The following is a 15048-nucleotide window of genomic DNA, read 5'->3' as shown; positions in this document are numbered from 1 at the left end:
TGCTTTTTAAATCATTACAAAGGCGACCGCTGCTCGAGCAACACCTGGCTCGCGCGTAGGAACAGAAGTAATAGTTGTCTTTAAGTGGTTATAAAATTTCGTAGAGTTCACCGATTTATCTCTAACAAAATGAAATCAACTCATAAATGTAGGTAGATTATGAATATGTAGGTAAAAATACTCAATATTTTTACAAAAAATAGTAATTGGCTACCAAACTTATCTGAATTTTACGTTATAAAATGAAATAATAATTTAGTTTTGAAGAAAAAAGTTTAATAATACTGCAGAATTCTGTCATTTAACTTATTGGACAAAAAAGGCAAAACTATTATCTGTAAACTAAAGAAAAAATCAGCTGCCTATAAGTGCCTAACAACTTTTTGTATAGGTTTTTGTAAAATGTAGAGTAAAATGAATTTCGCCTTCTCTGGACGATGTAAGACATGGGAAGATTGCAGATAAAGACGAAATTGTCTCAACTTAAGAAGATTTTTCATCTGATGATGATTCTCTTCTTTTATGAAAAAACTGAAATTTTATATTACAACTTTGGCACGGGATTCAAATAAATTAATCCCGATACTTATTTAACGAAGTATATGAATAGTCTAATATGTCATTTGTCATTTTTACATCTTCCTCATTCTTGATAAATGTGACATTTTGTATTTCATAATCTTTTAATTCATAATCCCTATTTAAAAAATATTTCTACTTCTGATATGGCTATATTAAATCCTCCACATTGAATTTTGTAATTCCGACTCCAAAATCGTTATCAGCGACCCCAGAAACCCCCGAGTAACAAATTTCCGATCGATTTTTAAAGATTTTGACTTTTGGCCAGCTTTTTGGGATTCTGCCCCACTGTGTGGCGTCCAAATTTCGAAGGAAACAGTTTTTCTCATTTAAAAGAAAAGTAAACATTTTAGAAAAAAATGTTTTAGACAAAAGTTGTAGAACTTTTTATAACAAAAAATTTTGTGCCCAGTCCGATGTCAATCGATAAACAAATGTATTAAGTATACAGGGTGGTCCGAATTTTATGCAGGAAACTTCGAGGGTAGATAGATCTCTTTAAAATAATATGTGTTTGCCTTATAAACATAGGTCTGGAACGGCCCCGTTTTAGAGATACAGGGTGTTGAGGTATAAAAAAAATTGATTTTTTTTTATATCGCACACTACCTCACAGGTGGTTTAGAAAGGAGTGTAAATAATTTTGTTGATGTGCTTACAAATTGCACTTACAAGGGGATTGTCTTGGTATGAATAACTTGAGAACGGCGAATCTTAGGGAAAAAATTAAAGTCACCTTTTTTACGTATTTTGTGCATTAAAATATAAATCAGTTACAATGGCATGTAAAAAATGCAGTGGCGTAGGTTTTTTGTAAAAAAAAGTTGTACACCACTGGTTGAACCTTTAAAGCTCATATTTCAGGGAATATAAGGCCTACTATCATACATTATATGTACCAAATTTTATTGAGATCGGTTAATGTATTCTGGAGATATAAACAAAAAATCAATTTTTTTTGACAACTTCAACACCCTTTATCTCTAAAACGGTGCCGTTCCAGACCTATGTTTATAAGGCAAACACATATTATTTTAAAGAGATCTATCTGCCCTCGAAGTTTCCTGCATAAAATTCGGACCACCCTGTATATAAAAAACGGTTAAAAATTGCATTTTTTTAAAACTTCTAGGTATATCTTTAAAATGAATAAAGACTTTTTTGAGAAACTTTCAGAATATGTAGTCCTTAGCAAGTAGAATAGGTGCATTTTTGTAAAATTGCAAAATATTTAATAGTTTTTGCAAAAATTTGGTTTCTCAAAAAAAAAGACATTTTTTCAAGTTTCAACAAATCATACAGTAATGCACTTACGTGACCTATCTTGAGCGTAAAATTTTCTCTAAGAGTTGCAAATGTGCGCGTATTGCAAAATAATTAGAAATATACGAAAAATCTACCGAAATTTTGACTTTTTTCGGATCGAAAAATGTAGATCTTTTTCTTATCGTTGAAATTTAATCGGAATGGCATTATTGCCATTTGCAAAGCTGACATTTTTTCAATACGCCTGTCATAAATACATATTAAGACTTTTGGAATCAAAATTATTCAAGGAGCTACTCCTCACGCTATGACAGGCCAGGAAAAAGAGCTGGGAAATTGCCATTTCGCGACTTTTTGTTTTGGCAAGCTAAATTTATCACTATAGATGCTAAATTTAATATACACATATTAGTTTCCACAGTCATAAAAAAGAGGGGAAGATTGTTTACAGGCTGGTTAATTGTATAATTTTTACGTAAATTCACGTTTTTCGCTTGTAACTTTTTCCCGTTCATTTCCACGAGAAAACAGTAAGATACTTTTGTTTTCATCTTCGAAAGACCTACAGAACTAGCCCTGAGCGTCAAAAAATATTGATTAAATCAAAAGTTATAAACAGAAGAAGTTTATTTATGACTTTTGAAACATTTATAAACTGCGTTATTATTACCAGAACGTTTTGGCATCGCATTCTCTCATTCCTTATCACTGTCTAATAACTCACACGAACGACTACTTTTCATAAGCTTTCCGAATATGTAATGATATATAACTATATCACGCGCGTGCGTTGTATATTTCATTTTGCAACTAAGGCTAAAAAAATTAAAAAATAAAAAGCTTTCCAGGTTGCAAATTTGAAATTTAAAAAAAAATGATACGATTTCAATGTATTATTATGAAATCTACCATGAAAAAAATCAGTGCGAATGAGAGGAAGCGATGCTAAAACGTTCTGGCAATAATAACGCAGTTTATAAATGTTTAATTTAAAAGTCATAAATAAACTTCCTATGTTTATAACTTTTGATATACTCAATATTTTTTAACGCTCGAGGGCTAGTTTCGTAGGTCGGAAAATAAAGTACTTTACTGTTTTCTCGTGGAGACGAACGGAAAAAAGTTATAAGCGAAAAACGTGAACTTGCGAACAAAATTATACAATTAACCACCCTGTAAACAATCTTCCTCCCATTTTTATGACTGTGGAAACTAATATGTTATTGTACATAATATTTATCATCTATAGTGATAAATTCAGCTTGCCGAAACAAAAAGTCGCGTCCAACTCTGTATTTCCTGACCTAATAGGCTTAGATGCTACTGTAGAAGTGCTTACGCATTGAATTTTAAACTTTCCAAAGTAGTACAGGCCCCAAAACATTTTTAACTACCGGTGATAGGAAAAAAACGTCGCGATGCCTGTCCCACTCGATGCCGAGAAACCTGTGTCGTTAAACTAAATAATGTCATATATGTTTAGGCATGTTATCTCAACTTAAGCGAAGTATCCCAGATCTAAGGTTACACAAAACCCACCAGCCGCTAATAGGTAAGTGTGATTGGATGTTGGAACCGCCCGTTGAGCACTACTTGTCTGTTTTCTTGTACTCCTCGATGTGGAAGATAAGTAGCGTTGCCTAGATTTTAACACCCCGTATATATCGATTCCAAATAGTCAATGTTACCATTTCAAGCTAAACAGGGATGTTGTCTTGTTGAGTTGATTTATTGAACTTTTGTAATGGGTTATTTCACTCACTTGTATAGTAATACGTAGCTTTCATAAATGATTACAAGCCACGTAACTGTCGAGCTTAGGCCACCAATACAGGGTGATTTAGAACTCCAAAACAAATTTTGGAGTACAAAACAGAGTTACAAATAGAATTACCTATGTAAAAAAAATCAAAACGGGCAGTTCGAAAATGATTTAATTGCTACACACGTAAATCATTTTTGACATGAAAAACTAATGTAAACACTATCGCAAAAACGCAAATCGGATTTCAGGATTCAGAATGGGGAGAGATGGACAGTAGCCTAGCGATGTAAAGTTTGAAAATACTACAACTTCCATAATTTTTTTTCTCGAAGAAATTTTTTACGATATTGATTCCATTTTCTAAATTTTTTTTGATAGGTTGTGATTCACCCTGTATTAATTCGTTCACAATAAACATCGACAATCTGTTACGTCTACGCTCGATATAATGCGATCCCTGGTTGGTTGAATAAAATCTCGTGAAAAACTACACTAGTAAAACAGACTGTTGGGTTTTATTGTAGTCTTAATCTTATTAATGTTTTAATAATTTTTGTTATGAAATTTTATTGCCAACGTGAAGAAAATAAAATTACTATTCCAAAGAAATTCCTGACCACGTGGCTTGTGCTTTATGAAGGCTACATCTAATGTTCTACTAGATTACACACTTTACATTACTTGATCATCAGTAGGAACAGTATTTTATTCATTTTGTACAATATTTCGGAGTAGTTATTATACCGGGTGTTGAAATGGGTGTTACTCCTAATATTTCTACTGATACATTTGTTACAAAGTTAGTATATTAGTTTCTAAAAAGTAACGTAAAGAAAATGTAATCACCACGATATTTCACGGTCCCAAGTATTTAATAGGCAATGCTTTTTATCAAAATGTTATCTCCAATTTGTTTATCAAGTTGTTATGTCAGACAAACGACTTTAAATATCCTGGTAGCGACTCAAGTAAACTGCTACGCCTTCTAGCGACCATCTGGTGCTTTCTTTACGTCACTCTCGTACTGACTCTACTGAATTCTACGAATCTGACAGCACTATTTGTTATAATCGACAAAATATATGTATGTATTTGTGACTAACATTCTTTCATAGAAAGTAGCACTTGTACGTAGCATGGTTACTAACCGAGATCTTTAGGAATCGTTATTTTTAGACTTTCATTGTAGGACTGTTAAATTAATTGTTGCATGTTTTATTAATTGTTATAAAATATTGATTGCCACTAGAATATTTCGAATGAGTCTCACGAGAACCTGGCGCGCATTGTTCGAAGCAAATTATTTAGAACAGGGGGAGAGGAAAATAACTTTTTAATTCATTCTCTTACGTTGATCAGTTTTACTAGAATTATCTTCCCCAATTTCATTAAGTTCCTTTAATAATAATTAGTTACGTTGGTACCAATTTATAACATGCAAATTAGTATTAAGTTAGTTTAAACTTTAGCAAACAACATTGCAAGTCAATTCAAACGATAAGAGGCTTTCTTGTATGCTGAAATGTTCATAAATATTATACAGGGTGTGGCGTTTGCAATGATTAAAAGTTAAAATGCGATTGCTCAAGAACATCTACAATAAAAAAGCATTACGCTAGAAAGTTGTATCTTTTCGTTGTCTGTTTACGTAACTGAGACAGGTGCAAGAAGCCGATGCTCATCAGTAATGAGAGTTTTTAATTTCGTTCACTGTAAACGTCACACTCTGAATATCAGCATCGGTATCTTGATTATTTTCCTCAAGCAATGTTTTGCCAGGGTAGTCTTGTGAATGATTACAAAATACATACTCTTTATCACTTAAACTCATACATATATTCAATCACGACTTAAAAAAAATTAAAGATATGCTTAAGCTGTGGCAAAACCCAGAAGTTGACCATCTGGTATCTATTACCATAATTATTTTTAAGCTCTACTTTTGCAATTATGAGTATAAAGGCGGCTTCTAATCTTTGCCACCGTTTTGAGACACTGTATTTTTGCTATACATCACATATTCAAGCATAGTACCACGTCTACAGTATTTTTCTAATTCTTTAAGCATTCTCGACTGCTAACAGTGTTTTCACGAAATTTCAGAAAAGAATACCAACGCAAAAGGGCGCTACAAAGGTTGGTTTACTGTTGTTTGTGTCCACCCAACCTTCAGTCTGTTGGATGTAAATCGGGGCGGTTTCTTGGCAGCTTTTAGTTATTTTATAATAGTTAGACATTAGTCTCTAGTTAATAAACAGTCAAAGTCGCAGTGTGTCCAATATTTATTTTCAACAGACTGACATTCCCTAAATATGCTGAAAAAAAAGTATTTTAGTTTCAAGTAGGTATTGTACCATAAAAAGTTTCATTGTCTCAAAATTTTATGCGGTAGTCGTTCATTTAGTTGTATATTTTAGGCTTTGCTAGCCGAAAGATAAAAGTATGCTAAAAATCGCCTTCAGCGCCCTCTACAGTCTTTTTAATGCCTCGTGTTCATGTAGAAAGCAATAGATGGCGCTGTAGTAGTTTTATTTCGTTTACTTCTTTAAAAGTAACCAGAAATCCTAGCATATCGTAAGAAGTGAGTAAGACTTTAAAAACTAGTTCCACTAGTCAAAAAAAGAAGAAAAAGAAATAAGGAAGTCTTTATCTTTACTTGTTTTTGAGTTGTTTATAAATGTGAGATCATAGAAACTAACTTAGCAATCACGTTTTCACATTCTTTTTTTATTTTGACGAAGTTATCGTTTTTTGACGTTCGGGAAACAGGGGAATAAAAAATTTTAACTTTAATATGGAACGAATTATTTCTGTTAGCAAAGTTTTTCAAAACAGTTATCCCAGCTGTACTATCTAAAGATTTAGAAGAATACTTCGCAAAAAAAAAACAAATCACTACACTATTTTCTCACACTTTATTATGCACACAATACCTATATCACCATCACCCACCCCCGTATTCGCCACATACTAGTCCTATTCACCAAAAAAAAAAAACTGTCAAAGGTCTGATACAATTATGATTATTTCGAGGATATCGTTAAGAAAGTGTAGCAAATTTTAAAAAATCAGTTATTTTTTAGGTGGCCATGACTCGCCTTTGTTACGTTCTTCATTCACTGAATATAAACAGTGCAATGAAACATCAGTCTATTTAGATATTATATTGTAGATATTGTTTTGTAGTGATTGATCTGTTTCTTATTGTGAGGGAGAGAAAATAAACAAATGTAACTTGAAAATATTCCGTAACAATATTTAAGATGTGCTCTCATATCGACCTTGACAGTTTTTTTAAGTCTGTTCCAACAAAAGTCAGGAACTGGTTTCGAACTATCAGAAATAACGAGCGTTCAAATAAAAACGTGGTCGAAGTTGGCTCTGACACATTGGACGTAGGGAATAGCTTATAGCGACCAACTTAACCTCATTTCTCAACGAGCTGTATAGCAGCTGTCAGTTTCAATAACGTTAATGACTATATAACTTTATTTTAAAGAATAATCGTGATAACAATAACAAACAATTAAAGGAGCTGCGGAAAGTGTCCCCCTCCTTGTTATAACAATAAATTAAAGCAGCTGCTGAAAGTGTCCCCCTCCTTGTTCCAAGCACTTTTCACACCTGTTCCTCAAAGAATTAAAGACATTTTCTAAGATGCTCGGGGTATTGTTAATTTCACGAATCTTGTCTATAAGTCGAGCCTGCAGATGGTTTAAATCAGGAATAGGCAGTTCAAAAATAGTGTTTTTAAGGTAAGGCCACAAAAAGAAATCACACGGCGTAATATCACATGACCTCGGTGGAAATTCATGTTCAGCATTGAGACTTATTAGTCGATTTTGGAAAACTTCCCTCAACATATTCATCGTCTCGCCTGCCGTATGTGCCCTTGCGCCATCTTGTTGAAAGTAAAAGTTTGTAATTTCGTTTTCTTCCAGCTGGTTAACAAAAGGAGCGATAATTTCTTCTCTATACCTTTGCGCAGTAAGAGTACCATTAAAAAAAATAGGTCCATAAATCCTCCTTCGATTGAGAGCACACCAAACTCCAATTTTTTGAGCGTGTAGAGGGCCCTCGACAAAAAAGTTATCTGGTTTTTCAGAAGACCACATTCTCATATTCTGTGAGTTTACGTAACCACTTAAATGAAACCAGGCTTCATCAGAAAAAAAGGTGATATTATGAAGTTCACCGTAGTTGTTTAAAAACCATTCACAAAATACAGCCCGTCGCGGAAAATCAACTTCATGAAGTTCTTGCTGACAAGTTAAACGATAGGAGAACAAACGCAAATCTTTTTTTAACACTGTGTGGCAGGTACCGACTGATACTCCCACCATTTGTGATAAAACACGTACAGAAGTTCTTGGCGCATTTTCCATTATTTGTTGGACATTTTCTTTTAATTCTTCAGTCCGCTTTTTAGGTCGGCCGCTTCCTTCTTTTCTTGTTACACTGCCCGTTTCACGAAAAACATTAACACAACGCTGAACTGCACTTTGAAAAATTTTGTACTCAACAACGCCGGGAAATTGATTTTGAAATTCTATGAAACATTCCTCAATAGAATACTTCCATATTCCATCAATCTTGCGTCCATTTCTAAAGTAGGACTCTATGATAAACACTTTTTGTTCTTGAGAAAACACCATTTTAAACGCTTTTTAAAACGAAAATATTCAAATTGATAGCGGCGATATAGCGCTTTGACAGATGACGTTTAAGTTCATTTGCTATACGCTACGCCCTACGTCCAAATTTTCAGAACCAACTTGACCACGTTTTTATTTGAACGCCCGTTATTTACCCAGTAAAATTATTAATGAAAAATATGGCCGCCATTACATCAAAATAGAAAGTACAAGCAGGAAACCGCAAGCTAGGCGGAAGACGATATAATATTTGAATTAAAATCCCATCTTCGTAAGTAATTTTAACTTATGCCTATTTCCTTAATAAAAAGGGAAAAAGATAAGAAGGGTACAATGTTTTGTGAAAGACCCTATACAAGATTTCAGTAAGCGTAGAGTAAAAAGTAACTTGACGAACATTTCTGACTGTTCCAAAACAGTCCCGGACTATTAAAGGAACAATCCTCTCGTAGCACGACGTATTACCCCCACTACATGTCCCCTCCTTCTATTTGTGTCCGTAGCGCAATCGACGCCCCCCTCCAGCCACCGAATCCGCACCATCCGGCGGCAGTCATCCGTCGGAGCGTATCACCAAGAACCCTCGACCACGGCGCACCACCACCAGGGGGCGCCACAGCCCCAGCACACTTCAGTGCCTCTCTCCAGCAGCACCAGCTACTACACCAACAGTCCCAGCCCACCGCACGCCCAGGAGGCCGGCGCTCACGCGGACGAGATGCTGGTGAGTGCCGAGGCAAAGACGAGATTTGAAATCGTCGACCTCTTAGAGCATTTGACATTTCGAGTGAGGTACATGCTCTTCCCATTTCAGGTGCCGCTCGACGCCACAACGAACCACACACACTTGCAACATTCCACTATAGACCCACATTCGGACAATTTAGTGATAAGCAGGAGCCACCTCGAGCATATCAACGGGAAGCTGGACCAACTGGCCAAGCGCGTGCAGTCGCTGGAAGCGACGCTGGCGACGGACGTCAAGGCCATCCTAGCGCTGCTGCAGTCGCAGCAGCCGCCCAGTAGCGAGGTGTCCACCATCAAGCAGGAGGTAAGTGTCGGATAAGTGAGAAGTTAGACGCGGGGAGTCGGGAAAATTGTAAAAATTAACCTTAGTTAACTGACTAAAAGGACTTTTTTGTTTTGGAACAGAATAGTCTTTTTCATGCAGTTATCAGCTGAAATTGTCGCAAAAGGTGTGTGTGTAGCTCGTATAGTCTTTCTGGTAAGGCAATTACAAATGTGTAGGGATTTATCTCGGTTCTTATCAAACAACAATCTAATTTTTTTATTTGATATGTATTGTGGATGGGTCGTTTCCAAATCACAATTAGTTCCAGCTCTGAATTGAAATTAGTTGGATTCTCCTGATTTCTCATCTTGCAAAGCAGACTGTAAATCTTCCCAATTTACTCCCAAGGTTGTAGATTATTTTTGAAAAGAAGCCAGAAGCATAAATTAAATTGTTTCTGAATTATCCCCTGTTCTATTGGTTTCTCCAAATCACTGCATACAATTTGTTCATACCAGCCGATTGTTTTCTAGCTACGTTTAATTAAGTGGAAGGCTTTACTCCAAACTCCTGCATATTTTCATAAATGTAGCACAATATTACCGAATTGCGTATTCCCAGTGATGGTGAAACTATGAAAAGTTCCTTTTTTGGTTGTAGTAGAACCAAGATCTCTAATATTATAATTTTAACAGTTCAGCTCTTCAACAGGCCAGGCTATCGCCTGACCTTATTCTCTCTCTGAACCTCCTTCCTCTTTAAGAGTAGCCTGCAGTTCCTCTTTAGCAAGTATTATGGATTTGACTTGTACTCGTCATCTTTTTTTTAAGAAAAACCAGCAACTTCTATAACTTTGACATGTCAGCATTTTCCTTGATTGCTTCATGAAGCAGTATAACAAGATTGTCGAGAGGTACACTTTATTTGACTGTTCGTAAAAATAGCCCAACAATATAGTTCAGAGTAATTCATTATCGCAACACACACAAAAATTAATACAGGGTAACCCATCGGAAACGTACCGCAAGACATTACAGGGTAGTAAAGAATTATTCGGCAAAATCCAAAAACAGGTCAAATTTGTTTCTGAGGGGGACAACTTTTGTCTCAAAAAGCATACCAAAATCTTCAACCCCCTAAGTGGGGGTGCTATCCCCTAAATTTTTTCAAATGGGAATGGGGGTCAAGTGGGGGGTCATTAGAAAAGGCTTTTAGTTCTCTATACATCGATTCTTACTTTTTGAAAATCGATTCATTATTTTAGAAAATATGCAGCTTTGAAAATACGAACAATATTTTTGACGAGAAATGCGAAAATCGATTTAATTTTACTTCAAAACTTACGGTATTAGTCAAGTAAATGCTGAAAATGTTGTCCGCCAACTTGCATACAATGATACAGGTTGTCTTCAAACCGTTGTCGAACATTCTGGAGCACTTGCGGTGTTACTTCGCGACATACATTAATGATTCGTCCTCGCAGATCTTCCAAGGTATCAGGTGGAGTGCTGTAAACTTTGCTTTTAATGTGCCCCCAGAGAAAGAAATCTAAAGGATTTAAGTCGGGTGACCGAGGGGGCCACTCAATTGCACCTCTTCGTCCTATCCAGCGTCCTGGAAACGTCTCATTTAGGTAATTGCGCACATTGAGCGAGTAATGTGGAGGAGCTCCGTCTTGCTGGAAAATCAGTTCGTGTTCATTGTAAGCAGGGTCGTCCTCTATGATATTTGTTAGAGCTGGGTCGATGACATTTTGTAGTAAATCCAAGTACATATCGCCTGTCAAATTTCCAGGAAGGAAAAAAGGACCTACAATGGAATTTCCAAAAATACCTGCCCATACATTCAACTTCTGGGGGTGTTGGGAGTGTGTCTCATGGAAAATCCTTGGATTGGTATCAGCCCAGTAACGACAATTATGGCGATTCACTAAACCATTCAAGAAGAACGTACACTCGTCCGAAAAACACACATTAAAGAGGAAATTATCGTTTATCGCTCGTTCAGTCATTATTTCGCAAAATTGCAAACGACGATCAAAATCGTCTTCATTTAGCTCTTGCACTAGCCGAATCTTATAAGGATGGAATTTGTATTTTTTTAATATTCGTTGGACACTTGTACGACTCACTCCTGTCGCAGTAGCCAATTGCATTGTACTCAGCGTACTATCCATTGCCACTTGCCCCAATACCGCTATTTCCGTAGGTTCATTTAGTACCGGATTTTCAACCTGCCTCTTTTTGTTATGAACGGAGCCAGTTTCGCGAAATTTGGCCACCAATTCGCGAACAATTTTTCCAGACGCATGTTTCTCAGGATGCCGTTGGTTGAACAGTTCGGCGACCCGATTTCCGCATTCATTGTTTTTGAAAAAAAGCTCAATAATTTCTACTCTTTCTGGAATTGAGTACACCATAATTAATCAATTTAAAAGACTCGGCAGTATTGGTACTCTTCAACTACAAGTCACAAGACAGTTATCTAGCAACTTCTTGTGGCCTATCTAAATACGAAACAAAAAGCGGACAATTTTTTGCTCACCAAAATCAGGCTAAAGAATTCGCAAATCAGAAAAAAAAAAACAGCGAATTCTTTTGAAGGAATTTACCAAGCTAATACCGTAAGTTTTGAAGTAAAATTAAATCGATTTTCGCATTTCTCGTCAAAAATATTGTTCGTATTTTCAAAGCTGCATATTTTCTAAAATAATGGATCGATTTTCAAAAAGTAAGAATCGATGTATAGAGAATTAAAAGCCCTTTCTAATGACCCCCCACTTGACCCCCATTCCCATTTAAAAAAATTTGGGGGATGGCACCCCCACTTAGGGGGTTGAAGATTTTGCTATGCTTTTTGCGCCAAAAGTTGTCCCCCTCAGAAGCAAACTTTACCTGTTTTTGGATTTTGCCGAAAAGTTCATTACTACCCTGTAATGCCTTGCGGTACGTTTTCGATGGGCTACCCTGTATATGTGACAAGTGTCAATAGTTGAAATATTATAATTATCTGGATTAATTTTTACACTTTAGCCCTTCTCGTTTATTGTTTAGTTGTTACTAGCTAGTATTTAGTATTATTCTGGTTATAATAAACGCACACTGTTTAAAAATTAAAAAATGTTTGTTTGGTGTTCATCAACTTTTTGACGATACCTGTAAAGAACAAGTAGATGAAAGGGGAAATTGTCAAGAATGGACTGGAAGAAGGTAATCAGCTTAATCGAGGCATCTATCTTAAGAAAACAGAGATTCAACAAGTTTAATTATGGCTTGTGGTAATATTTCTTGGTCAAGATGATTAAGTTGAGACAATTATTTTAACAAAAAATATCTTAGCCGCCAGTCAAGCAAATCCCAAAGTTGTATACGGAATTTCAAATTCGATTACGGGTTAACAAAGCTTCATTCATCATCAAAATAGATCTTTACAGTCATTCATAGTGGAAATGTTGCTCTAAAAGCCAACTGCAAAATTGTTTGTCGTAAAATTTATACAATCGTGATGCCACAGCGGTGTTTTGGCTGCCCTCCCCATAAATTTCTCTTATCCGCTTGTTCATTACTGTCACAAGCATGAGTCATTGTAATAACAATTTAGGCATAAACAGTCCACAGAAATAACTACGTATAATTGGAGCGAACAGATATGTCCATTCTTGACTAAATGTGCAGTAGTACTTGTATAGTAGCCATACAGTGGCATATAAAACACTATTTTGCGAAAATATACAGTGCGAGGGTTAAATAATCATCCCACACTTATTTTTTTATATGGGGTCGCTGATGTGTATAGAAAAGGTCGATTATCTCCTGAAGTAAGATAGCCATCGAAAAATCATGAGGCACAAATGTTTTAGGGTTTTTTTGAAGCTCTTACAAAAAAGAAAAGTTAACTATACAGGATCAGTCAAAAAGTCATGACGAAACAATGTTGCTTTTACTTTATTGGAACACCCTGTATGTTATTCCATATTTCAATTCCTCTCCAAATTCTAAACAAAATAGTAGTAGTATATGAATACTACATCATGTACCTAAACTTAACCGTTTTCGAGATATCGAACTTTATGTCTTACGATGAACAGGCTAATTTTGATTGCATCAGAGTATGCTTTAAAGCAAACGAAAGTGTTAACGTCTTTCTAACGACAGTTAGGATGAAATGTTTACATCAAAGCGTGCTTTGATCCAATAAAAAATCAGGATGTTGGATTCAAAAATTAAAGCCCCTTCCCCTCCCCCGCACTGTATATTTCAAATAGTCGTTTTAAGCGTAACTGTGCTTCGTGCTCTGATGTGTGTGCATTCTCGTGACTCTTCTTCCTCTTCTTAGGTGAATAAATAGTGGTTATTTAACATTTTCAGATGCCTGAATATGAAAACGTAGCCGTAGATCCAAGTAGAAGTAGATTTACATTTCAGAGATCAGTTAGTGAGCCAAAGCCCATCTCAAAAAGTCACCATTCCCAAGTTCTGCATAGGTAAACGCAGCAGATCGTCGGCTGTCCGAGTTGCGCACGCCCGTGTCGTCAGAGAGAAATGTGCCACGTAGACATCTTAAAAAGAGATAGAGGAACGATCTTAAAGGTCTTGTAGCTGATTACTACTGCGCAGAGGGGTCGTGCGCAGGTGACAAGTTGTATTATAAGTCTTGAAATGCACGATGTACGAGAACCGTATGGTTTGTAACACTGAACGGGTCCAATTAAATAACTTTTTTGGAAGTTGCTAATCCTGCTTCGTTTTTAAACCAGAAAGTGCTTCCTCCGAACTCAGTTTTCAGCAAATTAGCAAAATAACAAATTTTTTCAAGGGTTACTTTATCAATTACATTTTTTCATGTAGCTCACTATAATATTCTGCTCATGATAGTTGAACATACATCTATACGCTTTTAAGATATCTGCGAGGTACACACGTACAAATTTGACAGTTGCCAGTTGTCAAAATTATTCAACCGTTCGTAAATTATCTGGATTCGAGCTTTTAACGCTATCTTTGTTGTCGACGTACCATTACTGCAAAATATACAAAGAATTATTATGCACCGCACAGTTGGTCAATTATTTGTACGGAAAAGTCCTAATTGGAATTAATTGCAAAGTTTCCCTTCGGGTAATATGAAAAAATGTGTGCCGAAGCGATTTTCCTCATTTTCTCCACGCGGAGCATTAACATTTCGCGAAAATTAATTTAACTTCCAAAAGTTAATTGCTTTTTATGTTTTCCCAGCTTGAAGGGCTTCTCGTCTTCGCTTAAAATGGTATTTTAAGTGAAAAATTGCTCTATTTAAAACTTTAACATGAAACGTTAGACTATCAAGGCAATGGAGAAGACATTTTAATGCTCTCTTTCATAAATTCTTGTAAACGTCCCCAGTAACTCTTTAATTTATGGGCTTCACCCAGACTAAATACAAAATTGGTCCCTGAAATAGAAATACGTACAAGTGAAAACAAAAGACGATCTGAGTCACGGGTGGCACGAACTGATTGCTCTTGCTCAAAGTGCTTCGACAGAAAAAAGAGATGACAAGTTGTAGGCGTGCGCAACTTGGACGAGCCACTTCCGCCTCCTTTTTTCTTGCGACGGTTGACAGCGCACTTTTCAGGTTTGCATCGTTTAATAAAGCCTTTGATTTCGACAAGTACCAGGAGCCGTCGTGGGCCGACAGTCTGCTAGCGAAAGAGAAGGACTGTAAGGAGGAGAAGATAGCCCCAATCGCGAAACTAGAGTCCCTAGACGAATTAGACCTGGTAAGATGAT

At 36.1% G+C, this 15048-nt stretch overlaps 1 protein-coding gene across 1 annotated transcript in view; it reads left to right on the top strand.

Moving 5' to 3' along the window:
- The window catches only part of LOC108905918 (potassium voltage-gated channel subfamily H member 6), a 306966-nt gene that overhangs the window by 290749 nt on the left and 1169 nt on the right, over positions 1-15048 (top strand). Inside the window, exons 20-23 of the mRNA XM_023456077.1 lie at positions 3332-3400; positions 8772-9319; positions 13648-13763; positions 14894-15038. Coding sequence (XP_023311845.1) covers positions 3332-3400; positions 8772-9319; positions 13648-13763; positions 14894-15038 — 878 coding nt within the window. The remainder of the gene's footprint in view (positions 1-3331; positions 3401-8771; positions 9320-13647; positions 13764-14893; positions 15039-15048) is intronic.

The sequence above is a fragment of the Anoplophora glabripennis genome, unplaced genomic scaffold (assembly GCF_000390285.2).
Source record: "Anoplophora glabripennis isolate ALB-LARVAE unplaced genomic scaffold, Agla_2.0 scaffold255, whole genome shotgun sequence".
NCBI classification, from domain to species: Eukaryota; Metazoa; Arthropoda; class Insecta; order Coleoptera; family Cerambycidae; genus Anoplophora; species Anoplophora glabripennis.
The sequence above is the reverse complement of the archived record's forward strand: the minus strand, read 5'-3'. Positions and strand labels throughout refer to the sequence as shown.